Source organism: Bufo bufo, chromosome 8 (assembly GCF_905171765.1).
Source record: "Bufo bufo chromosome 8, aBufBuf1.1, whole genome shotgun sequence".
Lineage (NCBI taxonomy): Eukaryota > Metazoa > Chordata > Amphibia > Anura > Bufonidae > Bufo > Bufo bufo.
This window is the reverse complement of record NC_053396.1, coordinates 115,575,715-115,601,439: the sequence shown is the minus strand read 5'-3', so window position 1 is coordinate 115,601,439 and position 25,725 is coordinate 115,575,715. Positions and strand designations below refer to the sequence as shown.

Here is a 25,725-nt window from a genome sequence, read left to right as displayed (position 1 = left end):
CATGAAAATGAGCAGTGTATAATGTGACGGAAAAATAAATACAGCCAGCAAAGGAGGCAATATGGATAATAACAATACATTAGTAAGTGCCTTGTATTAACTTTCTCTACATGATAAATGCCATTTGCAGAAGTGAGACAACCCCTTTAAGTTACCAGTCCACCCCTGGACACAGTGTACAGTGTCACATATATAGGTTTGGTCATGTTCTCCAAGGCAAAAAACAAACAGTTGTTTTTTCATATACAGTATGTTATCAACAATTTAAACAATGCTAGTTCTACCTTACCAAAACTTCATGCATGACCAAAACAAGTACTTTATGGTTACAACTGCCATAAACCAGACTAGCACAGTTGCACCTGCCTAAGTAAGGTTAAGAACATTCATTAGCCCAATGTTTTACCAAACTTGTCACCAACAGAAAGTCTTTACTATATTCCATTAACAAAAAGATACCAAAGTTGTTACAAACCATACCCTTAAATTTTAACACTTTCTGTTCCATAGACATTATAACCTTCTCTGTATGTAGCGTAATTCTGGGTGCTGGTTGCAGGAGGAGGTTTAAAGTTTTGTGCATTCTTTGTAAGTTTCATTCTTTTTGATTCTGCTCGCGATTTGTAGCAGAACTCTATCAAAGCCACCATCATGGCTAGTCCAAGACCTCCAACGAGGATATAGAACACCCCTGCAACATTACTTAGGCTCAGGGCACTGGTCTTGTCCTAAGAAAAATGAACAACACTGTGAGGCTAATTGAATAATTTACATTGGCTTAGAGTTTGGATGAACATCTATCCTGATCTTTATTCCACTGCATAATTATTCATTTTTAGAATTTAAAGTTGCACAATAATATAATAAATAACTGGTTTTAAGCATGCTTTTATAAAAAGGTATAGCAATAAATTCTTTAAAATACATAATAGTTTCCAGGCTTTACATTTTGCAAATTCAGTCAACGTAAAGAATAGAAATTTTTATGTATTCTGTACTTTATCACAATTATTAATTAAATAACTAGTTTCTTATTCCATACTATATAAAATCATGAAAAGCTTACAACTATTCACTTCAACCATTACCACCAACATGCTTAGCCATAGCAACCAAAAAACAAGCCACAAATTCCGCAAATCTGCTTGCCGTTCTCTAAATTATAACCTTGGGGATTGGTCATGCATATACCTTCTCTGGATATCTGCATATGTAAGAGTATTTAATACAAACATGTATTATAGATAAGCTACCATATTATAGATAAGCTATGGTTACTCAGAATTACTAAGCTATAATCTTTTTCATGCGGATTGAAAAGTTAAACAGAATAAAGATAACTGCCATTAATCCGGATGTACCCTAGTAAATCTAATCCCATAATACATCTTAATTCTCCTGAAATGTGTTCATTTGTTTCTTAACTGTCTTTTTTCATATAAAGTAAAATATATCAAAATATAAACATTGACCAAAGAAAGTATTTTAAATCACTACTGAATGATCTCAAACGAATGAATGAATTCGGGTCATCCGAGTAGTGTTTTAATGAATTATTTTGTTATGTTCATATTTTACTGTTGCATTTGCCAGAAATATTTCAATCAACTGTACTGGACTGATCTCAACAACAGCAAGATAAGTGAATACACGACATGTATGAATGCTGATGGAGTGAGCTACGGACAGACTAATCCTAAAAATAAGTCTGGACCCTAAAAATAGTAATGTTTTATTTTAAAAAGCGGTGCTATAAAATAGTGATGTATTCATAGTTCTTCCCCAGAATTATAAAGTTAAAGAAAACTGAGAAAATTATATTTTTGACTTTTAAAAAATGTCTTTTAAATTACCGAAATAATTAAATATGTGGGTGAGATGAACTAAGCAGTGCTATGTCACTATTAAAATGTACTGTCATAAGTCAAGATCCTTAGGATGAATATTATCCATTACATGCATCCCTTTAACACAATGGGGTAGATTTACTATGGTATTGTCAACAGAAGTGCAGAAAATAGCCAGCTTGAAGTGAGGGATATTGACTATGTGCTATTTTTCCAGAACTACGAAGGCACTCTAAATAGTTATCAAATAGTTTTTGAGCCTATTGTTAAAATAAAAATTCCCCTTCAAGCAGCTTATCATCTTGGTTGCCTCCCACTGATCTGATAAGAGAGGAGATCAAAATGCTGATTCTGGAGAATGTTTCAGTAATATTCAGCTTTGGGAACTGTTGGCATTTACATGGTTCAAGGGGCTAATGGATGGATATTAGTAGGACTGAAGCAGTCACACTTAACAACTTCTTTTATGTATGAATCTATTTTCATTGTGTACATGCATGAATGACTGGTTACTTAAAATGAAAAGAGGTGAAGGCCTGTTGTAGTTAGACAGGAATTACAAAAAGGAATGAAATCCGTTAATATAATTGACTTAGATTTGCAATGCAAATAGTTATCTATTAGTGATTTTATAAGAAATGTGCAGTATTTTATTGAAACCCAAATTCTTGGGTCTCTGCATATTATAGAAGTTAACCCTTTTCCTAGCGAAAGGGAAGAGAATAAAATGTGCGTAATTATGTTTTTGAAATAAAAGGATAGATGTAATTTAGAACTGGTATGAAAAAAATGTATATAAAATTCTTTTTATATAATCCAGTATTCATAACAATATAGAAGGAGAATTTTAAGGAGTGTGAGCAAACAATTTTCATCAATCTCCATCTCAATATGGTCATAGAAAAGTGTAAATACAGATGTAGCCGAGCTAAAATTGACTCTGATAACTCTGATAAGACATGTCACAGTGTTATCTTGTGCCATCTTTTGACAAAAGCCTTTGAAATACATTTAAAGAGTTAGTGAACCTTTTTGTACCATTTTTTACTTAACACGTTAACCATCAAGTTTAGCTCGGCTGCATCTGTAGATGCTAACCACAATCAAGAATAATGGAGTTGCACAGGATTATAAAATCAAAGTAAAGTATTTTTCTTCTAAGTTTTCCAAAAATGGCAGCCATCAACAACTCATTGTTGCATTGTTAGGTTGTGTCCCTTCATTGTGGCATTGCTATGCAAACTACAGATTATGAAAAATTGACTACATTCTTTATTGCTGCTGTAATGGAAATGATTTCCTGCTGTGAAATTTTAGTGATCAGCAAACTAAGCTGTAGAAACCAGTGTCAGGCAGCTGCTGCCAAGGCCAATAAGATAATGGATATCAGAAGGGGCATAGATGCCCGTGATGAGAACATAGTCCTACCACTTTACAAATCACTAGTCAGGCCACACATGGAGTACTGTGTACAGTTCTGGGCTCCTGTGAATAAGGCAGACATAGCAGAGCTGGAGAGGGTTCAGAGAAGGGCAACTAGAGTAATAACTGGAATTGGTGAATGACAGTACCCAAAAAGATTATCAAAATTAGTGTTATTTACTTTTGAAATAAGATGACTAAGGGGACATCTAATAACTATGTATAAATATATCAGGGGTCAGTACAGAAATCTCTCCCATCATCTATTTATCTCCAGGACTGTGACGAGGGGACATCCTCTGCGTCTGGAGGAAAGAAGGTTTGTACACAAACATAGAAAAGGATTCTTTACGGTAAGAGCAGTGAGACTATGGAACTCTCTACATGAGGAGGTGGTGATGGTGAGTACAATAAAAGAGTTCAAGAGGGGCCTGGATGTATTTCTGGAGCGTAATAATATTACAGGTTATAGGTACTAGAGAGGGGTCGTTGATCCAGGGAGTTATTCTGATTGCCTGATTGGAGTTGGGAAGGAATTTTTGTCCCTTAAAGTGAGGAAAATTGGCTTCTACCTTACAGGGTTTTTTGCCTTCCTCTGGATTAATTTGCGGGATAGCAGGCTTAACTGGATGGACAGATGTCTTTTTTCAGCCTTATAAACTATGTTACTTTGTTACTATGTCGCTTAGAATGAAGTTAGAACTAAGCAACTAAAAGGAACCAAATTTCAAAAGCTATATACATGAGGAATTACACTATTTCTGGCCATAATATGACTTTTATTTGGCATGTTTGAGAATTTTTTCCCTCTTTAATCTGCCTGGGTGGAGAATAGCTGGAATCATGTCTGCCCAGACACAGAATATGGTGAAACTGGAGAATATGCTTCCTAAATCTCTGTAGCACGCTGTCAGAAGCAGCAGCAGTAACGGAACTGAGCAATTTAGATGTGAATCCAGTCCTTAATTAAGACAGAAAATCACTTACAAACTACCAATAGTCTCCCTGTATCAGTCGCTTCTCTTTGCCTTTCTGAATCAGCCCCTTCCTTCTCTTCCTCCTACTCTGATTCCCTGCCCTCTTCATAAACTTATATGTAGTCTTGTCCTTCAGTAAGCAGGCAGCCTGTTTTTTTTTTTCTTACTGAAGATGTATCTGAGCAGTGAATTGAGATTAAGTGAAAGGAAGGAGGAGTAACAGGAGCATGGGGTGATATGCAGTTAGAAAATTTCCTGTTTGTTATATAATTTTACATAATGAGGACAACCATTTAAGAGCACAGCTGCAATGCTGTCTTCTTTGGTTACAAAAGTTTGTAGGGTCATAAAGACTGTTATGTTTGGGGAAATGGGGCGAACAATTTTTGCAAGGTTCTTCAATACTCTGATCTTTTGAACAGGAAAAGAACCCCACACAATTTCTTCCGTCGTTATTTCAAGATGATTTCAATAAAATTTTCAACACTTTAAACTGATGGCGGCTGAGTATTGTTTGGGGATTTTCCTCCTGGAACTCTAAGGATCTCCTATAATTAAAGAAGACCTCATAACATGTACTGTATATACTGCAATCTCGCAGGGCAGTAATATAGGTGGGGTGGGAAATATTAAATAGAAGAAAATATAGTTTTATGTAAATTCACGCAGAAGAAGGCTGTCATAAATATCTTCACTCACACTATGCTACCCATCACTAATGAGTGTAGAAACCAGCTTCCACCCCCATTAGCCAGAGAAGGAAGTCAGATTCCAAAATCACTAATGGTTAGAGACAGAGCCCAAGCGAAGATTAAAAAAAAAAAATAATAATAATTATGTCTCTGAGCATGATGAGTCGTCCAAACATCTTCCTGTACCATATAATGATATGAAACTTGTCTTTTCTGGGTTCAACAAAACCATAAAGTTAAAAGCAACTGCCTAATATTGGGTAGGTCAACATTTTGCTTCAAAACAGTTCTGAACAGTCAGGGCATGGACTTCATAGGAGCCCTAAAGGCATCCTGTCTAATCTGGCAGTCATGGATTGGATTAATTTTTTTCAGCACATCCCACCGATGCTCAATTGGATTATAATCTGGGGAATTTGGAGGCCAAGTCATCACCTTGAACTCTTTGTCATGTTCATTCCTTAATAAGGAACATGACGAAATCAAGATTTGTGTTGTATAGCCTACAATAGTCGTCATGTAGATCAACTGGTCTCCGTAATAGAAATAATACCCACCAAGAGTTTCCCACTAAAGCCGTGCAACTAGAAAAGCTGTTGTCATCTTCTTTACTCTGATAAAGGGTATTTATCCTGTAAGAGCTAGTTGCAGATGTGTGGCTGGAAAGCACCTCTGCCAGTCTGCTGAGTTAAAATGACACAGCACTCATATGGATACTATGTTTTCCTTATGGTTTATCTAATTGCTTTGCGGTAGCAAGTAGTTGTAGCTCCTGCTATCCCAATTCACCTCAATGGGATGGATCCCCCTTATTCACTTGAGAAAACATCATCAGTATAGCAAAAACAGACAACACCTGTAGCAATTTTAGTTCACTATTTTGGTTCAATTTCAGATGAACAAGATAGACTTCCAAAGTAATATTCAAATGAGACAAGATAATTACAAGAGAATTTTCTATTCGTACCTGAACCAAAATTTTCTAAAAATTCAGCTAACTTGAAACAAACCGAATCTTGCCAGTTTCGCTGATCTCTGGTATATACAGGTCCTTCTCAAAAAATTTGCATATTGTGATAAAGTTCATTATTTTCTGTAATGTACTGATAAACATTAGACTTTCATATATTTTAGATTCATTACACACAACTGAAGTAGTTCAAGCCTTTTCTTGTTTTAATATTGATGATTTTGGCATACAGCGCATGAAAACCCAAAATTCCTATCTCAAAAAATTAGCATATCATGAAAAGGTTCTCTAAATGAGCTATTAACCTAATCATCTGAATCAACTAATTAACTCTAAACACCTGCAAAAGATTCCTGAGGCTTTTAAAAACTCCCAGCCTGGTTCATTACTCAAAACCACAATCATGGGTAAGACTGCCGACCTGACTGCTGTCCAGAAGGCCATCATTGACACCCTCAAGCAAGAGGGTAAGACACAGAAAGAAATTTCTGAACGAATAGGCTGTTCCCAGAGTGCTGTATCAAGGCACCTCAGTGGGAAGTCTGTGGGAAGGAAAAAGTGTGGCAGAAAATGCTGCACAACGAGAAGAGGTGACCGGACCCTGAGGAAGATTGTGGAGAAGGACCGATTCCAGACCTTGGGGGACCTGCGGAGTAGAAACATCCAGAGCCACCGTGTACAGGCGTGTGCAGGAAATGGGCTACAGGTGCCGCATTCCCCAGGTCAAGCCACTTTTGAACCAGAAACAGCGGCAGAAGCGCCTGACCTGGGCTACAGAGAAGCTTTTTTCAGATGAAAGCAAATTTTGCATGTCATTCGGAAATCAAGGTGCCAGAGTCTGGAGGAAGACTGTGGAGAGGGAATTGCCAAAATTCCTGAAGTCCAGTGTCAAGTACCCACAGTCAGTGATGGTCTGGGGTGCCATGTCAGCTGCTGGTGTTGGTCCACTGTGTTTTATCAAGGGCAGGGTCAATGCAGCTAGCTATCAGGAGATTTTGGAGCACTTCATGCTTCCATCTGCTGAAAAGCTTTATGGAGATGAAGATTTCATTTTTCAGCATGACCTGGCACCTGCTCACAGTGCCAAAACCACTGGTAAATGGTTTACTGACCATGGTATTACTGTGCTCAATTGGCCTGCCAACTCTCCTGACCTGAACCCCATAGAGAATCTGTGGGATATTGGGAAGAGAAAGTTGAGAGACGCAAGACCCAACACTCTGGATGAGCTTAAGGCCGCTATCGAAGCATCCTGGGCCTCCATAAGACCTCAGCAGTGCCACAGGCTGATTGCCTCCATGCCACGCCGCATTGAAGCAGTCATTTCTGCAAAAGGATTCCCGACCAAGTATTGAGTGCATAACTGAACTTAATTATTTGAAGGTTGACTTTTTTTGTATTAAAAACACTTTTCTTTTATTGGTCGGATGAAATATGCTAATTTTTTGAGATAGGAATTTTGGGTTTTGATGAGCTGTATGCCAAAATCATCAATATTAAAACAAGAAAAGGCTTGAACTACTTCAGTTGTGTGTAATGAATCTAAAATATATGAACGTCTAATGTTTATCAGTACATTACAGAAAATAATGAACTTTATCACAATATGCTAATTTTTTGAGAAGGACCTGTATATACACACATATTCACAATCTATACAATTTGCATGTAGGGGGCTGAGCTAATAAATATCATGCCTTACAACTAGCAGTAGACAGATTTAAAATTGTGCTCTTTTATGAGCAAAGGCCCTAGGTTTACATGGTGGCCCTCAATGTCAGCACTTAAAGGGGTTGGCCCACCTCACACTTTGGTGGCAAATCGCTAGGATATGCCACCAATGTCTTCTAGGTATGGGTCCCACCTCTGGAACCTGCACCTATCTCTATAACAGGACCCTCAAAGTGAACAAGGGTGCACCATGCAAATGTAGCAACCTCTATTCATTTCTATGAGAGTGCTGAAAATAGTCTGTTTCTGGAACTCTCAAAAAGGTGAATGGACAGGTAATAACACTTGCACAATGCACTCTCCATACACTTACATTACAGTTCTGGAAATAGCGCACACTGGTTCAGCTTTATTCAGAATTCCCATAGAAATGAATAAAGGACATGTGTAGTGCACTTTCCTTTACTTTGGGAGCCTTGTTCTAGATATAGGTCCGGGTTGCAGAGCAGAAACCTCCACCTATTGGATATTGGTGGTATATCCTAGCAATATGCTACCAAAGTGCAAGATGGGCCAACCCCCTTTAAGGTCATGACATCCCCAGTTATGATACATGTATGCCTATACATTGAATTCAAGTGGAAATTGAATAATTTAAATAGTTTAAAACTAACTTCAAGCCCTTATTAAAGAATCTGTCATCTTCAGTAAATCTACCCCAATGTGCAAAATAGTGGAATAACGAATATTACAATGCATTTTTTAGAGAAATATAGTTCATTCCCTTCTACTAATAAAACCACATTGCATTTGCTCATCACATCAACTATTTTACTTGCTGTTACTATGTAGATGTTTTCATGGGAATATATTGTTATTAGGAAATATTTACTAAGTTTTTTTTGTTGGATGTAATTGATGACTCTCGACAGAGTATTAAGGATCATCATGGATTAGTAAATCTTCCCCATTGAGTTTAAAGAGATGACTGTGTGCTTCTTGTATTGTCAGTCTTTATGGCTTATTAATATTACTGGACTGTTCTTTAAAAAGAAATAAAAGTGTGTGCATGAAGGGTGAGTCAGAATGGGACTTCTAATCAATTCAAAAGACCTTCTGCGACTGACCTTACTTCCGGAGTCCTTGGCTCCACATTCACCCTTATCGTACCACCATTTGTTTTTCAGCTTGTCTAAGATGCCTTGTTCACTGAGTTTCAATACTGCAAGGTTTACGGGAGTTCTTCACGTGGGAAATAACATAAATAACATTATATTATGTTATTTTATGTTATTCAATCTTAAAACTATTTTCATACTATACAAAGCGATAAAGCAGGGACCCTGGACACAAAGATCTTGAACTGCAGGCAACCTGAATATCACCTTAGTTTTAACACTACAAGTGACACTAAATTACCAGGTCCTGCCTATATCGCTTTGAGTAATCGGCACACACTGTTAAAGGAATAATAGAAACAACGTGCAAATTAGGAGGTGATGTGGTTTAGAATTAGGTAACTTTACAGACTGAATGTAGGTTCGGCCAGGATATCTTTTCCACTGAGAGATTTATGGTATGTTAATAGCTTCATCAGGTCCTTTTCTGCTGTATCTGAGGTTAGTGTCTAAATCACAACAATCAAATTACTTTTATAAAATAACAATTATCTGTATTGTTGTCTTATTATGAAATGCTACTGTCCTTGAACACACATCTCATTAGTATTTTGGAGGTGTGGTGACATATTTAACACATCAAAGGACATAACTTTCTTTATCAAGTTCCAAATCAGCCCCCAAGCTGAGATCTTAAAACGGTTTTATAGGATTAGAAAAACATCTTTGCTTTCTACCAAAAACAGCACCACACCTATCCACAGGCTGTGCATGGTACTGCCATTCAACCCTTTCACCTCAATGGAGCTGCAATACCAAACATAGGCCATGGAAAGGTGTGGTGCGGTTTCTGAAAGGAAGCAGCCATGTTTTATAGTGCTAGACAACCCCTGTGAAGGATTTTTCTGGCCATCTGGACTGATGAGCTATCTTATGGCCACTTTCACATGGTAGTATTGTGGTCAGTATTTTCGGATAAAGCAAAAACAAGTAGTGGATTCAAAATAATTATATATCTTTCTATTTTACTTTTTGTTGGCGTACAAATACTGATGCAAAATACTAACTCAAATACTGTTGTGTAAAAGTAGCTTAAAGGCTCCTTTACATGGCCCAATTTAGCAAGCTAATGTTGGGAAGAGAGCGTTCCTTTCTGACAATCACTTGCTCGTGGAGGAGACAGCTGCATTTACATGCAGTGATCTCTTCCACGGTATGGATAAGGAGCGTTTCACTTGTCCATTGGGTAATTGGTGCTACCTTTACATTGGCAGATTATTGCTAACGAGCGTTCATACAAACACTCGTGAGCAATAATTTGCCTTAACATCGGGCAAATTAAAGGGCCCTTTAGGATTAGTAGGTGTCCTTCCATGAGCCCCTCCAGTCTATACTGTGGCCTCATCATTCTCCATTTAGGTACAGATGCATGTCCATATTCCTCTGGTGCAGGAACAGACTGCCAGAGTTCACTGTATCTGGCATAGCCGGATACCACCGAGCATCGCTAGATCCCCATTCTCTATAATGGAATCTGGTTGGGATACGGCCACTCTCTGGCATATATGCCGGCTTTCAGCTTGTCCAGCCAAAAGCTGGCATATATGCCGGAGTTCACTACAGAAGTGTGAACCTAACTTAAGCAAGTCAATTGACATTGTTGTAACCTGATTACCCTATTAAGACATACTACTATATTGTGATTTTACAGATCAGCTTTGGTTTTATAAATCTGTTCTGGGCATCAGTCTTTGCCAAGGACTGTTTAATTCCTCTCATAACATTCTATAGTAAAAAGTTTTCTTCCCTTCGTCTGGCATTTATTTACTTACCAGTGATTGAGGAACACTATCATAGAGTATAGGCAATCCAAAAAACAGGAACTATTTTGTTATGTCTTGTGGTCTAATTTTTAAAGATCAGGTACAACTACTAATGTTCAGTACTAATTCAGTTGGGACTAATAGACCTTGATGTTAAGCTTCCTGGCTGTTCACCTGCTTGCTACTACAAAAGGGGGAAAACGTCTTCCTCATGGCCTTTTGAGTCTCACCTGTAATGTTCATGTGATTTATATTTAATAAAATGAGATTTTTTTTACCTTGTTAAATCCTTGCTCTTTTTTTGTACAAGTTGCAGTGAGTTGGGGAGTTAGGTTCGGTTTTTGGGTTATTGTAGGCTCTAACTTTTGCTTTATTATGACAGCCTTCTGCAGTGAGAGACTTGTCAAATTATATTATTCAATAAACTGCACTATAGTACTGATGACCAGATTTTCCAACACCATACCTTTTATCAAGATACTAAATACTGTGCCTGATAAAGGACTTTTTGCTGTCAACTTGTATATTTGGAGGCCATTATATCTAAATTTTTGCATTTCTGAGTGGAAAAGGTATCCAAACCTATATACAATCCTTCCTTCTTTTATAAGTATAAAAGCCAGAGCTCCTATGAGTATAATGTATTTAATGATCCACTGGTTTATTACTTCATTAGAAATGTGACTTTTGTTGTCTTTACCAAAATAACAGTCTTGCCGATTACTCTTGACTAAGGTACCCGATTGTGGTGACATTGAGGCTGACCTTGGAGTCACCTCCCCCGCTGCCGCATTCTCCTTTGTCGTACCACCATTTGTTTTTCAATTTGTCCAAGAGTCCTTGCTCATTCAGTTTTAATACTGCCAGGTTAACAGCATTTCTTGAAACGATAAAACATAACTTGTAAGAAAATGTACAAAAGGCTTTTAGGCATAGAGTTGTGCGAATGTCTTTAAATATTCTGTGCAAATTTCATTATAGTAAAATTTGCCTTAACTAGAAATAATATTTTATATCATGCAATTCTGTAGTTTTGCCAGATTATGGTGAAATTTTTAAATGTTCACCAAAATATATACTTTCTATGCAATTTCGGGGAAAAAAACACATAGTTCCGTTGTCATCACATTTTAGTTACTTTAAGATTGTTCTGTAAGTTTGATTTTAAGTAAACAAATTGCATCTGAATTTCACCAAATTCAGCTAAAAAAATCGCACATCTCTACTAAGGAAATTGTAATATGTGAAAAAGGAGCACAAGAGGACAAATTGTCTAGGGTTTCAAATAAAGTTATAAAGTTAATAACACCAAAAACTAGTTAAAATATAATAAGGTGGCTTCTGCTATGGAAGGGGAATAATATATATAAAACATAAATGCAGGATGGGGGAGGGGTGGATAGTTTTTTCAGGGAAATAACCACAAACACCACATCATGCAAATAACATTGAGCATATGGTAATAACATATGGCTTTTAACATTTACATTAAAAAGCCAGTAGGTAAAAAAATGAAAAATATAACAGAAAGAACACACAAAAAAGTAAATGAATAAAAATGAAAAAAAGGAAGTTATACCTTTTACCATCCTGCCATGTTAAAAGTAAACCAAGTTACCTTAAACATCCACAAGAAAGTAAAGAACAACACAATACATCAGGGAAGGTGGAATACTATAACAACACATATTGTTATATTATTCCACCCACCTTAATGCTGAGCCTTTTGGAGTTGCCACGCCATATCCTTTAGAATCCAGGTTGCCGCCAACTTTCATGGTGTCACATGGCTTCCTCTGCTCGATGTATTCATTCATTGTAGATTCCAGTAGGAAGGCAAACTTTCCTTTAGACTTTCGAACACGAGCCACACCATCATCGGTTGTTTTTGTAAACACAGATGGTTCTGCCGACTTCATGTACGACCACATTTTCTCATAGACTGCTATCTTTGATCTCTACAATAAATATAGTAAGCTATTTATTAGCCATGTAGATATACTTCTATCCAACAAATGTTGATTCTACTTGAAAACCAAAACACCCGATATTAAGAGGGTTGTGCAGGCTTTACTAAGTGAGGGCCTAGCCTCAGGATCGGCCATCACTAGCTAATTGACAGGGGTTCGTGATTTGGGTGTAGTTCCATTACTGGAAGATATCACTGGAACTGAACAGCTCTTTCAACCAAGTAGTAGACAGCGCTCCTCACTGTAGCATTGCTCTCATTAATTATATATTGACTTTAATGGGAGCAGCACTGTAGTGCACTGTCCACTACAAGGTTTATGGAGCTGTATAGTTCTGCCACAGACCTCTGGTGATGGCCTATCCTAAGTAAAGCCCAGACAATCACTTTAAGCTAAACATATTAGAGAAGACCGTCAAATGTGGTTGGAAATCTGTTTGTCCTCTTATAATATTGCATTCTACCTCATAGCCTTGCAATCTTACTGTTAAAAAACCTGCTTATTCACATTTCATTTTGGAGCACACTTGCTTCAGTTATACTGAGGACAGCTTGAAAATGCTCCAGGAAAAACATTCACATCATACTATACCTTGTACGGGACCTCAGGGATTCCTCTCTGTGGTGCCATGCACTCAACCCTGTACTAGTAGTTATAACACAGTGTATAAGGGTTTTCAAAATCTTCTCACTTGAGCTTCACCACTCATACCCTGTAGAACCCCTGGCACCATAGGCCAACTGTAAGTGAGGCTGAGTTGCAAAAAAGGTATGGCCTCAGAAGGGGTGCACAGTATTTTCAATAAGTGTTACATATCTTGAATGTTGCACAAAACTATGGTATAAGTTCTACACATGATAGCTCTCCTTCCCATACTTCCACTTGCCTGTTCTTAGAATTAAGGCTCCTTTACACTGTTCAATCAAGCAGATAATTGTCAGGAAGGAAGCGCTCCTTCCCAACAATCGCCTGCTCATCAGTGATGGAGACCACCACATGTACTTGCAGCCAGTGGTGTACATAGAGAAGTAAGGGCCACATAGCAAGGATAAAACCAGGCCCCACACACAGGACAGAAGGGTTTCCGCCTAAACCCCTTTCAATGACCCGTGGTCCATTTTTTCCACTGTCCCGTTTGCTAAAAGTTGTTTCTTTAGAGGGTAGAATCCTGACCATGTTTTCATCGCCAGTAGAAGAGGAGATGATCCCAAATTGGGCCCCCACTTGCCCTGGGTCCCATAGCAGTCGCATGGTCTGCCGCTATGGTAGTTATGACCCTGCCTGCAGCAATCTCCTTCAAAGTATGAGGAGGAGCGATCGCTAATGCCATCGCTTGTCCTCATACAGAATCATTGTTTGCCAGCAGCAGAGCGTGTTTCAACAACACGATCTGCTGCCTGCAAATAATGTTTTTGGTGGCCACACAAATGATCATATTACCCAATGAACACCGGCAGATATTGGCTATAGAGTGTTCGTATGATTTTCTGGCCGATGTTTGGCTAGTGTATAGGGACCTTTAGTCCTGGGACTTTGCCTTTTTCTATAGTATGCCTACTTGTAAGGCTTCTACCTCTATTTGCCTTTCAGACTCACCGTCTCTGTCTCTGAGGGGAGATTCACTCTCCCTGCTGTCATGTGGGGAGTCTACTCTACACCAGCGCCAGCTCTAATTTTTGTACTGAATGTGCTCTTACTGGATCCAGCTTTACACAGGGCACTCACTACTTACTGGCATACACCATCTCTCATTGGCTGGAAGAGCTGCCCCTTTTAAAGATCAGTTAGTCTGCCAAAGGCAACAGTTATCGTGCTCTACTGGGCCTAATTACTATGTCACTCTGAAACAATCATGGCACAAGGGGCCACATTAACCCATCACCATCTTAGCTGGAATCATGAACAAATTACATCTCTACCAGGGGAGCCACAAGAACCTGTACAAGAAGTATATGAACAACCATATTAATCCCTTAATTAAGGGCACGTTTCCCCTCCCTGCATTTCATTAGCCATAACTATTTTTTTTTTCACTTTTCAATGACATAAATATTTGAGGCCTTATTTTATTTGTCAAAACTTGACTATTTTTGGCCCTTTGCTACTAAATAACAAATTTTTCTGCTGTGCAAATAAAAAAAAAGCTATTTTAGGTGTCTTTGTCCATTTTTTATACCACTCATGTCACAATAAATAACCTAGCAATTCTTCAGTTGTATAGATACCTAATGCATGTAGGTCTTTTCTATTTTTATTTTTACTAAATAATAACTTCTTTTGGACTTTCTTGTTTATTTTTTATCTCGTTAGCTTTAAACTTATATAAATGTACATCTGTATGCCAATAGATTATAATCTGTGTCTCTATGGCACAGCAAACTGTTTGGGTAACCCTAGTGTATGTTAGAAGCAGGGTTACTAAACAAACAGCTTTGGGGTCCTTTGTGGGTCCCCAGGGATGACAGCAGATGGCTTTTGTGAGTCTCCAATTGGGTCACAAGGAAACTTAATCGTAGGGGATATCCCCGGTGAGCATGGAGCAGGAGTGCCCCTCTCTATACTGCAGCAATGCCAAAGAACATTGCTGCAGACTGAAGACCTGCACTGCCAGCCATCAAAAGATGATGGGCAGCCATACACACAAAAACACTTTTGTGTGGGCCTCCACTTTTCCAACCCCTCAAACCACTGACACTACTAAATAGGTGACATGGAAACAAGTGAAAACATACTTTTGTTGACTGTCATAGTGCAACAATAACTGATTTATTTTTTATTTACTCACATTTCATATGCTAATTAGATACCAAGTGTCGATTAGGCATTGGTCAAGCTGGGAAGTCTCCTGAGGTTTTCTGACTCCTCCCTTCTGGGTTCGAGTGACAACTTTTAAAATTCCGCCTCGTTCTATAGGATTTGGATAGCATGTACAGTACAGACCAAAAGTTTGGACACACCTTCTCATTCAAAGAGTTTTCTTTATTTTCATGACTATGAAGGCATCAAAACTATTAACTCATGTGGAATTATATACATAACAAACAAGTGTGAAACAACTGAAAATATGTCATATTCTAGGTTCTTCAAAGTAGCCACCTTTTGCTTTGATTACTGCTTTGCACACTCTTGACATTCTCTTGATGAGCTTCAAGAGGTAGTCCCCTTAAATGGTCTTCCAACAGTCTTGAAGGAGTTCCCAGAGATGCTTAGCACTTGTTGGCCCGTTTGCCTTCACTCTGCGGTCCAGCTCACCCCAAACCATTTCTATTGGGTTCAGGTCCGGTGACTGTGGAGGCCAGGTCATCTAGCGCAGCACCCCATCACTCTCCTTCATGGTCAAATTGCCCTTACTTTCAAAGTTTTCCCAATTTTTCGGCTGACTGACTGACCTTCATTTCTTAAAGTAATGATGGCCACTCATTTTTCTTTACTTAGCTGCTTTTTTCTTGCCATAATACAAATTCTAACAGTCTATTCAGTAGGACTATCAGCTGTGTATCCACCTGACTTCTCCTCAACACAACTGATGGTCCCAACCCCATTTATAAGGCAAGAAATCCCACTTATTAAACCTGACAGGGCACACCTGTGAAGTGAAAACCATTTCAGGGGACTACCTCTTGAAGCTCATCAAGAGAATGCTAAGAGTGTGCAAAGCAGTAATCAAAGCAAAAGGTGGCTACTTTGAAGAACCTAGAATATGACATATTTTCAGTTGTTTCACACTTGTTTGTTATGTATATAATTCCACATGTGTTAATTCATAGTTTTGATGCCTTCAGTGTGAATCCACAATTTTAATAGTCATGAAAATAAAGAAAACTCTTTGAATGAGAAGGTGTGTACAAACGTTTGGTCTGTACTGTACATGATGCAGGGGAATGCTAAAACTTACAATCAAGACCAATAGGGAAGAGTCTGGGAGGAGTAACTAGTGAAACCTCAGGATGCTTCCTGGCTTTAAGGGGTTGTCCCACAAACACAATTCTAGATTTTCAAAGCAGCACTTGAATCCTTTTCTAATTGCATTAAATTAACAACTTAGTATAGCTGCTGAGTTATTCAATAAAATGTATCTGTATAGCACCACCTGCTGTTTGTTCTTTTCTTTATACCTGTGACCATGTCTCAGAGGTGGATGCAAATACTTGGTTCCATCCTTCAACTGCCACCAGCTGGATTTTCGGTCAGACTGACAGTTACAAGGAGAAAGCTCTAGCAGAGTGGACATATTCCCTGAGAAAGGACACACCCCCTGAGAAAGAAGGCATGTCCTGAGCTGTCAGCCCGAAATAAATCTAGAAGAAGAATTGCCAAATAATTGGAGCAATGAATGGGAAGATCTCTGGATGCATGTGAGATACAGGGCTGGTTCTAGGTTTGTTTGAAAGAGATTATTATGTTATATATGATGTATGATCTTAATTTTTTACACTAATCATTGGATAACCCATTTAAGCACTGCCCAGTGGGCACATGGCATCTAATTAGCATATGGGCCATGAGTAAACAAACATTTCATGATAAAATATTCATGTAATTGGAGAACTAACCAAAGCTTAAAAATTCCTTCTCAAGACATAAAGTGCTGTAATCATATGCTGTATTAGAAGCCAGTCAAAAGCACATAATACCAATTTATACACTTAATGTAAGACTATATTGTATGAACAAGAAAATTAATAAAGAACATACCCTAAAAAATTCTTTGGTAGAGCCAGAATCCAAAGTGCCATAAGCTATTTCTGTTTGTTTAGCCAGATCTTCTGCACTCTCAATGGGTGACACCATCCTTTCCACTGTAAGGAAAGCAGCTAAATTGGCAGTATAGGAGGAGATTATGATCAAAGTGAAGAACCACCACACTCCTCCAACTATTCGCCCAGAAAGAGATCTGAAAGAGAAAGGAAATTAGACATTTATCCACATAATCCAAGTTATGCTGCTCTAGATGACTAAAGGCCCCTTTACACTGGCCAATTTTGCAGATGATTGTCTGGAAGGAAACACTCCTTCGTGGCAAGTGCCTGCTCTACAGTGAAAAAGACTGCTGCGTGTACATGCAGCGATCTCCTCCATAGTATGGGGAGGAGCAATCACTAATGCCATGGCTTGTCCCCATACAGTTGTTTGCTGGCAGCAGAGGCTGCTTACATAGGATGATCTGTTGCCTGCAAATGACAATTTAGGTGCCTATACAAACTATACAATTACCCGATGAACTAGCATTTTGCTCGTTTATCGGGTAATCATCAGCACCTTTACACTCGCAAGATAATCGCTAACAAGTGTTCCTATGAAGGCTCATTAGCGATTATCTGGCAGATTCTCAGCCTGTGTAAAGGGCCCTTTACACTTATACATCCCAGTAGTCAGATGTTTGAATAATTGAGATAAACAGCCATATCCAAATCCATAGTTTTTTAAAATACTATGCAAAATGTAAGATAAACTGCTCTGTGCACTCTCTCAAAAGTTCCATGGAATCTACTGTAGTGAAAATACACAAGAATACAAATTCATCACTAATTTATGAATTTCTATAACATAAACCAATGAAAAACATTTGCTACTATTCAATAACTTTTCACTATGTATATATCATTTCAATGTGTCTTACATAGCAAAACCAAAGCTGCATGGATGTCAATATCAAATTATCATCTCTTTCCTTTGATTTGAACATAAAACCTGAATTCAATATCATTTCCAGGAGCATTATTCATTCATAAACTGGTATTAAGGTCTAGATAATGTAGGAGGAGATGAGGAAAAACTAATGTAAAATAAATATGTAAAATAAAACTGCATACCTTAAAAGTGGATGACAAAAGGAAGCAGAAAAAACAAATGTTTACAAAATTAAGAATGTATGTATGAAAAATGGAAACATAAAAATGATTAGAAATGCAATAATATTCAATGATTACTCTGACCTTGTAATTATATTTGTCTTGAAGTGAAGCTCCAGCCTTCATTAACATTAGCTATACAGCCAGCAAATATATTATGTTTGTTAGATATTCTCACACTATTTTGCCTTTTTCATGTACTGTACTTTCAGTCCCCCCCTCCTCCTCTTTTTGTCTTGCAGAATAGGCAGGTATGGAAACTTAGTGGCAATGCTCCATAATAATATGCAAGAAGGTATCTCTCAGGGAAACAGAACCATCTTGTTGGTGCCACCTTTTGGTTGTGGCTCATTATGAGTCAAAGTCCAACTTTTTGACACACCTTGGGACTTGACAAGAGAAAATAGCTCAGCCAAATATCCATCAAGTGTTACAGAATAAAAATGTATTTTTTTTTACAAGTAAATGTTTTTTTTTTGGGAATGTATATTTGTTATTGAATGGTTATGGGGATAATGGGGTCCTGCGCCAATACCTAAATACAGTGACAAAATCATTTAAAAAGAACTAAATTGAGACATAATTCATAAGGGGTTTTCTGGGAGTTCAGTATTGATGACCTATCCAAAGGATAGCTCATCAATATCTGATTGGTGGGGATCCAACTCCCACCCTGCTCATCAACTGTTTGAAGAGCCTAGTGATGTCGTGTTCATCAGTCACACGGCCTAGGCACAGCTCAGTTTCATTTAAGAGCATAGGGCTGAGTTGCTATACCAAGCACAGATGCTACACAATGTACAATTCTGTGCTTGGTAAGCTGTGAGGAGGCTACAACACTCATGGGAGCGCCATCAGATATTGATGACCTATCTTAAAACCTCTTTAAACTTAGCAATATCTAGTAGCCTGCTTAGAAATAGAATATAAAATGTCATCAGTGCAAATTTTGGGTATTATTAGGTTAAAGGGAATGGGTGGAATACAGTGCCCTGAAAGATTTTCAAAATTAGGGTTATTCTGTTTAGAAAAAAGACGACTGAGGGGAGATCTAATAACTATGTATAAATATATCAGGGGTCAGTACAGAGATCTCTCCCATTTATCTCCAGAACTATGACGAGGGGACATCCTCTGCGTCTGGAGGAAAGAAGGTTTGTACACAAACATTGAAGAGGATTCTTTACGGTAAGAGCAGTGAGACTATGGAACTCTCTGCCTGAGGAGGTGGTGATGGTGAGTACAATAAAGGAATTCAAGAGGGGCCTGGATGTATTTCTGGAGCGTAATAATATTACAGGCTATAGCTACTAGAGAGGGGTCGTTGATCCAGGGAGTTATTCTGATTGCCTGATTGGGGAAAGTGGGGAAAATTGGCACTTGAATGCTTTTCTAATTGGATTAAATTAACAACTTAGTATAGCTGCTGAGTTATTCAATAAAATGTATCTGTATAGCACCACCTCTTCTGCCTTCTTCTGGATCAACTTGCAGGATAACAGACCGAACTAGATGGACAGATGTGTTTTTCAGCCTTATAAACTATGTAACTATGTACGGAAGGAATTTTCCACTTTTTCGATATTGATTACCCATTCTCTGGATAGGCCTTCAGTATCAGATCAGTGGCAGTCCGAAACCTGGCACCCCTTCCAATAAGCTGCAGTAACCAGCACCTCCACTACAGAGAGGAGGATGAAGCCTTCTGTTTCTGGCTTTGCGAGCTGTTTTGTTTCCGACACCAGCGGCTGCCAAAAACAGCTTATCACCCGGCACCCCCACAATCTGATATTAATGATGTCTCTGAAAGGTTGGAAAACCCCTTTAAACTGCCCATAGACATTAAACTAAAGTTCATGAATATGGAGGATTTCAACTAAATCAAACATTTGCCATGTGCCAATGTGTTGTTTTAGTCGACCAATGACAGACCATTGTGGCCTGGACTGAAGTTGACTTTGAACGTAGGGAAGGAGCAATCTAAGTTCAGGAAAAACTTGAACATCTTTAATTGTAAGCAAAACCCCCCAGAGGCAGAGTGTGGTAGTACATAGAATTGTACCTTTGTCAGTTTTTATAGTAATTTATTCAGATAATAATTAATTAGTTATAAAAAAATATAAACTTTAACCTAAAATGCGACATTCAATATATTAATAATAATTTAAGATACTGAGAAATTACATGACAGGAAAATAGTGGACAGCTTTGAAGCTTTCCATGTGATGTCACAAAGCTTATTTGCCGGTCTTTCCAACTGGGCAAAAACATGATCAGCAGCAGATTAAGTACCATAAACTTTATGGGGGTCATTTATTAAGACCGGCGGTAGTGGTCGGCCGAAGTTATGTAAAGGAACCTGTGTCTACATAACTTCGGTGGATCCACTGCCTGCCACTTTTTTTGGGCCTACACATGTTTTTTAGACCTGGCTTGAGCAGGGAAAAGTCACACATTGCGGCACAACTAACCTTTGCGCCGCAATCTGCACCAGAAATATGCCTAATATAAACGTATTTCTAGTTATTAAATGACCCCCTATATGTAGTAGCAACAGATACAGGGAAACACCAAAATTGCAAAGACAAGAGAAAAGGGAAAACCAGGAAAAATAGATCACTGTATTCTCTCATCTGATTATGAAACTAGATATCTGAAATGCATTAACCTTGTGAAACAGCTTTAAAGAACTATAGAATTAAATGAAGAGTCCTATAGAAGTAATTGGAGATAATTACATGTGTGAGATGAGGCCCTGTTCTCTATATAGAATTGGTTCTCAGATGTGGGACCTGCACTTGTTGGGCATGTATGGCATGTGCTGTTGATATGCCATAAATGTCCAGATGGGATAACCCCTTTAATTTCCAAAGCTAGTTTTGACAAACAAAGAACAAACTGCACAATGTAAAGACAGCTGAAGGTCTTATATACACAACTGTATTCCACCTACTGTACACTAGCATGCCATGTACTCATACAATTCTACTATTTAATGTAGCAAAACAAATGTAGCCAAGCAATATGACATGCAAAGAAGCTACCTCCCCCTACAGACCTGTATGGCAGTCAATGCACCATGTGCATGAGGACTTAGTGGGTTTGTCCAGAATTACAAAACCTGGCTGCCTTCTTCCAAAAACAGTGCCACTTATCCATGGTTTAACTAATTATGGGTGTTCAACTGTAGGGACCGACATTGATCGTGAGAAAAGGGGTCCTGTTCCCCCATCCTGAGCATTTACTCCACTGTTACATCCATTCTCTATCAGATAGAGTATATCACAGCTCTTTTGGACAATCCCAATAATGTTGGAATGAAGTTGCATGGTTCATGATCAACCTGCCGCTCCATCAGGATGGTGGAACATAACACCCATTTGGTGGGGATGTGATCACTTGGATTCCCATCTATGCCGATAGCAAGAGTCCCATTACCCCATCCTGATGGAGCAGTAGGTCAAGCATGCACCCTGCTAATCCTTTCTTTCTCTATGGGACTACCAGAAATGGCTCCATCAGCCCCCCACCAATAAATTAGTAATCCCCTATCCACATAACTTTAAAACTTGGCATAAGCACTTGAAAGAGCTTATCTCAGATTACAAAATGTCAGCTTTTCCCCCCCAGAAACAGTGTCACTCTTGGCCATGGCCATGTCTAGTATTACAGCTAAGCCTGTCTCACCTGGATAAGGCTAAATTATGATACCAGACACAGCCCATGGCCAAAGAGGTGCTATTTCTGGAAACCAGATTATTCCAATCTAAGAAAATCCCTTTAGATTTTACTGCTGAGTGGCTTAGAGTTTAGTTCTAAGATTAGTTTAACAATTGTTCACACATATAACCACATTCATGAATGATTTTGCTTCGGGAAAATGATAAACAGTCTGCTGATTATAATGTTCTTATTTGTAAAGAAAATTACAAAGCGTCTCAATCTGTGAACAAAATGCAACGATTTAGAAAAATTAACTTGAATGGGGCCGCAGTGTGACACCCCATATGGAAACATGTTCTGTTTTTTAAAATAAGCAGACCCCTTTTACTAGTCCTCCACTAAACATTTATTTTGTGCATTTATGTATTATTTTATGGTTCTATTCATATTTTATCCTTCATTGCAAAAGAAGGATTTTTATTTTTACTGAATATTTTTTGAGTACATTCACTTAGTTTTGGTGCAGTTCCATGTTTTTTTCTGGTTTGACCGAATTGATCTATTGTTTATAGGGCCTTTTTGACTGTCCCCTGTTGGACAACAGTAGGAATAGGTGTTGTACTTGAACATGCCCAGTCCTTTGCTTCTGTGGTTAAAGGGGTTCTGCAGTTTTTTAAACTGATGATCTATCCCCGGTTAGATCATCAGCATCTGATCGGCGGGGGTCTGACACCCGGGACCCCAGCCGATCAGCGGTTTGAGAAGGCAGCGGCGCTGGCAGTAGTGCAGCGGCCTTCTCGCTGTTTACAGCAGGCCCAGTGACGTCTCGACTAGTACCAATGGCCTTGGCGGGGCTAAGCTCTGTTCACTTGAATGGAGCTTAGCCCCGCCCAGGCCATTGATACTAGTCGTGACGTCACTGGGCCTGCGGTAAACAGCGAGAAGGCCGCGGCACTACTTCCAGCGCTGCTGCCTTCTCAAACAACTGATCGGCAGGGGTCCCGGGTGTCGGACCTCCGCTTATCAGCTGATGATCTATCCAGACGATTGGCTCACAGGGGGTAAAAAAAAAAAACATACTAATCTCCCGCTGCTGTCATAATGATGCAGGTCTGGTCAATTGCTTTCCACTTCCTGGTACCTGATTGACACTTAGGAAATGCCTGGATATACCTGTTCTGCCAATCATTGGCCAAAGCGGTGACCCACCTGCCAGTGATCGGTTGATCATTCAGTTCCTGATGAAAAGCAGCATGCACTGGAGCAGGAGCAGGGGATTGGGGAGGGTGAGTATCGTTTATTTTTTATTTTTAACCCCCTGTGAGCAATATATAAAAAATTAAAGCTAGGTTCATGTATGCTTTGTGAACTCAGGTAGTCTGTTCTGGTAGAGGAACAGACTGCTAGAGTTCACCATATCCGGCATTGGTGGATACTGCCGTGCACTGCCAGATCCCATTGACTATAATGGGATCCAAACGGGGATCTGGCCGCTTTCTGGCATAAATGCCGTCTTTTGGCTCTTCAAAAAATACTACATATAATATTTTTTGACTATCTAAAAGCCTAATACCGCTAGCTATGTTTATGATGGAGTTGGGAGAAAGTGTTAACCAAATGAGTGCTCGGTTCTGCACACTATAACGATATTATGGTCTGAAAAATTCTTAGAAATGAACGTTGGAGGTATAAAATTAAAATCATCAAAAGACTTTCAGAAGGCAAAAGGAATTTCCCTAATTTATTTTTAATCTTCAACATTTTTAGTTTACGTCTGCAGATGTTTTCAGAGATTTGCATGGAAATGACTTATGAATATGGTAAAATGTGTATACATAAATGCTAGAATTGATATCAAACGAGTTTTTACATGTCTGGGGGAAGTTCTGGTTACATCGCAGCACATTTTAGCTAGATATTACGGTACGTTGATGATTTGTGTTCAGTTTTATGGCATTGTGATTAATATTGTTGATTTAACAGCCAATCACAACATGCACAATACATGGGGGGTATAGCAAAGGGTCAAAGGCACAAAATAGAAAAAAAGCATAACAAATATGGAGACAAAATGAAGAGAGCGTGCAATGACAAGCGTGAACTGAAGACAAAGGTAATTAAACTGCTGCTGCATGTGTCTTCAGAGCAATCAGCTGCTACTTTTGCATAGCAACATATGTTATATGCACCAAGCAGATGACCGTAAAATGAGATATGCAGCAAAAACACGGTAGACCTCCAAGCATTGCTAAAACATAAAGACCCTATGCATTTTACAGTCTCAACATGGTGAATATAAGTTTTTATGAACATGTATAAAGGGTACTGAGGTATGTATACCGATTATACATGATAGATGGTGGCAAGCAATGGGTTTAACGATGAAGCTTAGCATTGAATGGGATGTGAAGCATGAAATAAATTTGGTACTAGAAAATGATTATTAAATAAACATATATACACCATGGCAACCATATAGGACCATAAAATGCAAAAAGGTGATGGAGTGATATGGAACAAACCTTGGAGAAATATCGCATCCTTGCTGCATAAAGGCACCCAGGGAAAACCATAGGCTGTTAAATATCCCAAACTCATTTGGAGGGTCGGGAGGGTTCTGAGGGTCACGGGCTTCATCTGTGTCCTCCAAGTGCCATTCATAAGGGCTGAATCTGCTGACTAGGAAAAGTACTACACTGACTCCAATGTAGGCGAACACTATACACATCCAGATTTCATAGGCCAAGGGATCCAGGAAGGAAAATACTCCTGGTTTTGATTTTTGAGGCTTCTTAATCATGATGGAGATGCCCAGGCTCATAAATGGTTTTGAAAAATCAATGACTTCTTCTCGTACCAGAGTAATGGTGAGAGGGGCGACTGCTATGTCTGCTCTCTGAAAACAAAGAAAATATTTCAATAAGTGCAAATGTGCTTGGTAAAATGAGGCATTTTTGTTACCAAAGTCTTCACAATATCTTGATCATTTTTATTTAACACATTTAAAATTAGCATCTGATAAATAGTGTTGCGCGCAAATATTCGATTTGCGAATTTTAATTGCGAATATCGGCATTTTCGAGAATTTTTTTATATTTAGAATATAGTGCTATATATATATTTGTATTCACGAATAGTGTTGATCGCGAATGTATTGCGAATTTATCGCAAATATCGGCACTTAGCAACATCATTAGCAACCAAGAGGAAAGTTGCCTACCCCTTAGTGTCGATCGCAAATTTTTATCGCGAATATATTACATTGCCAATTTTCTCAAGCAAGTAAATAATGACTGGAAATGACGAATTCTCAAATTTGAAAATTTATGGCGAATATTCGGCCAAAAATTGGCCGAACATCGCAAATTCGAATATTGCCTATGCCGCTCATCACTACTGATGAAGTGTTTCTGCATAGATATTGTTTAAGTAAAATGTAAACCTACTACATTACCTAAATGCAGGTCCTCTGCATCTGTTAGGCTCCTAAGCACTTAACTTGGGGACCTTGGATGCATTGGAAGTAGGCAATTTTTGAACTGAACTATAATATACACACCACTTCCATACGCTTGTGCTGCAAGTTCTCCATAAACATGAATCAAATAGCCTCCCCTGCAGATATAGTCCTCCCAGCCCACTCCTTGTATATTGCTGGCCTAGCTTCAGCATTAATATCTGATCTGTGGGGGTCCAATATTGTTTAAGCTGCCAATCAGC

General features: G+C 38.6%; 1 protein-coding gene across 2 annotated transcripts in view; it reads right to left on the bottom strand.

Moving 5' to 3' along the window:
- Positions 1-482: 482 nt before the first annotated feature.
- The window catches only part of GRIA3 (glutamate ionotropic receptor AMPA type subunit 3), a 382,312-nt gene continuing 357,069 nt past the window's right edge, over positions 483-25,725 (bottom strand). The window contains exons 11-15 of one of the 2 annotated variants that reach the window (XM_040405082.1): positions 24,528-24,901; positions 17,186-17,384; positions 12,231-12,478; positions 11,286-11,400; positions 483-728 (exon numbers count right to left, since the gene is read on the bottom strand). In XM_040405082.1, the coding sequence (XP_040261016.1) occupies positions 483-728; positions 11,286-11,400; positions 12,231-12,478; positions 17,186-17,384; positions 24,528-24,901 (1,182 nt within the window). Of the gene's footprint in view, positions 729-8,706; positions 8,822-11,285; positions 11,401-12,230; positions 12,479-17,185; positions 17,385-24,527; positions 24,902-25,725 lie in introns of both variants that reach the window. The other variant, XM_040405083.1, reaches the window with a different exon arrangement.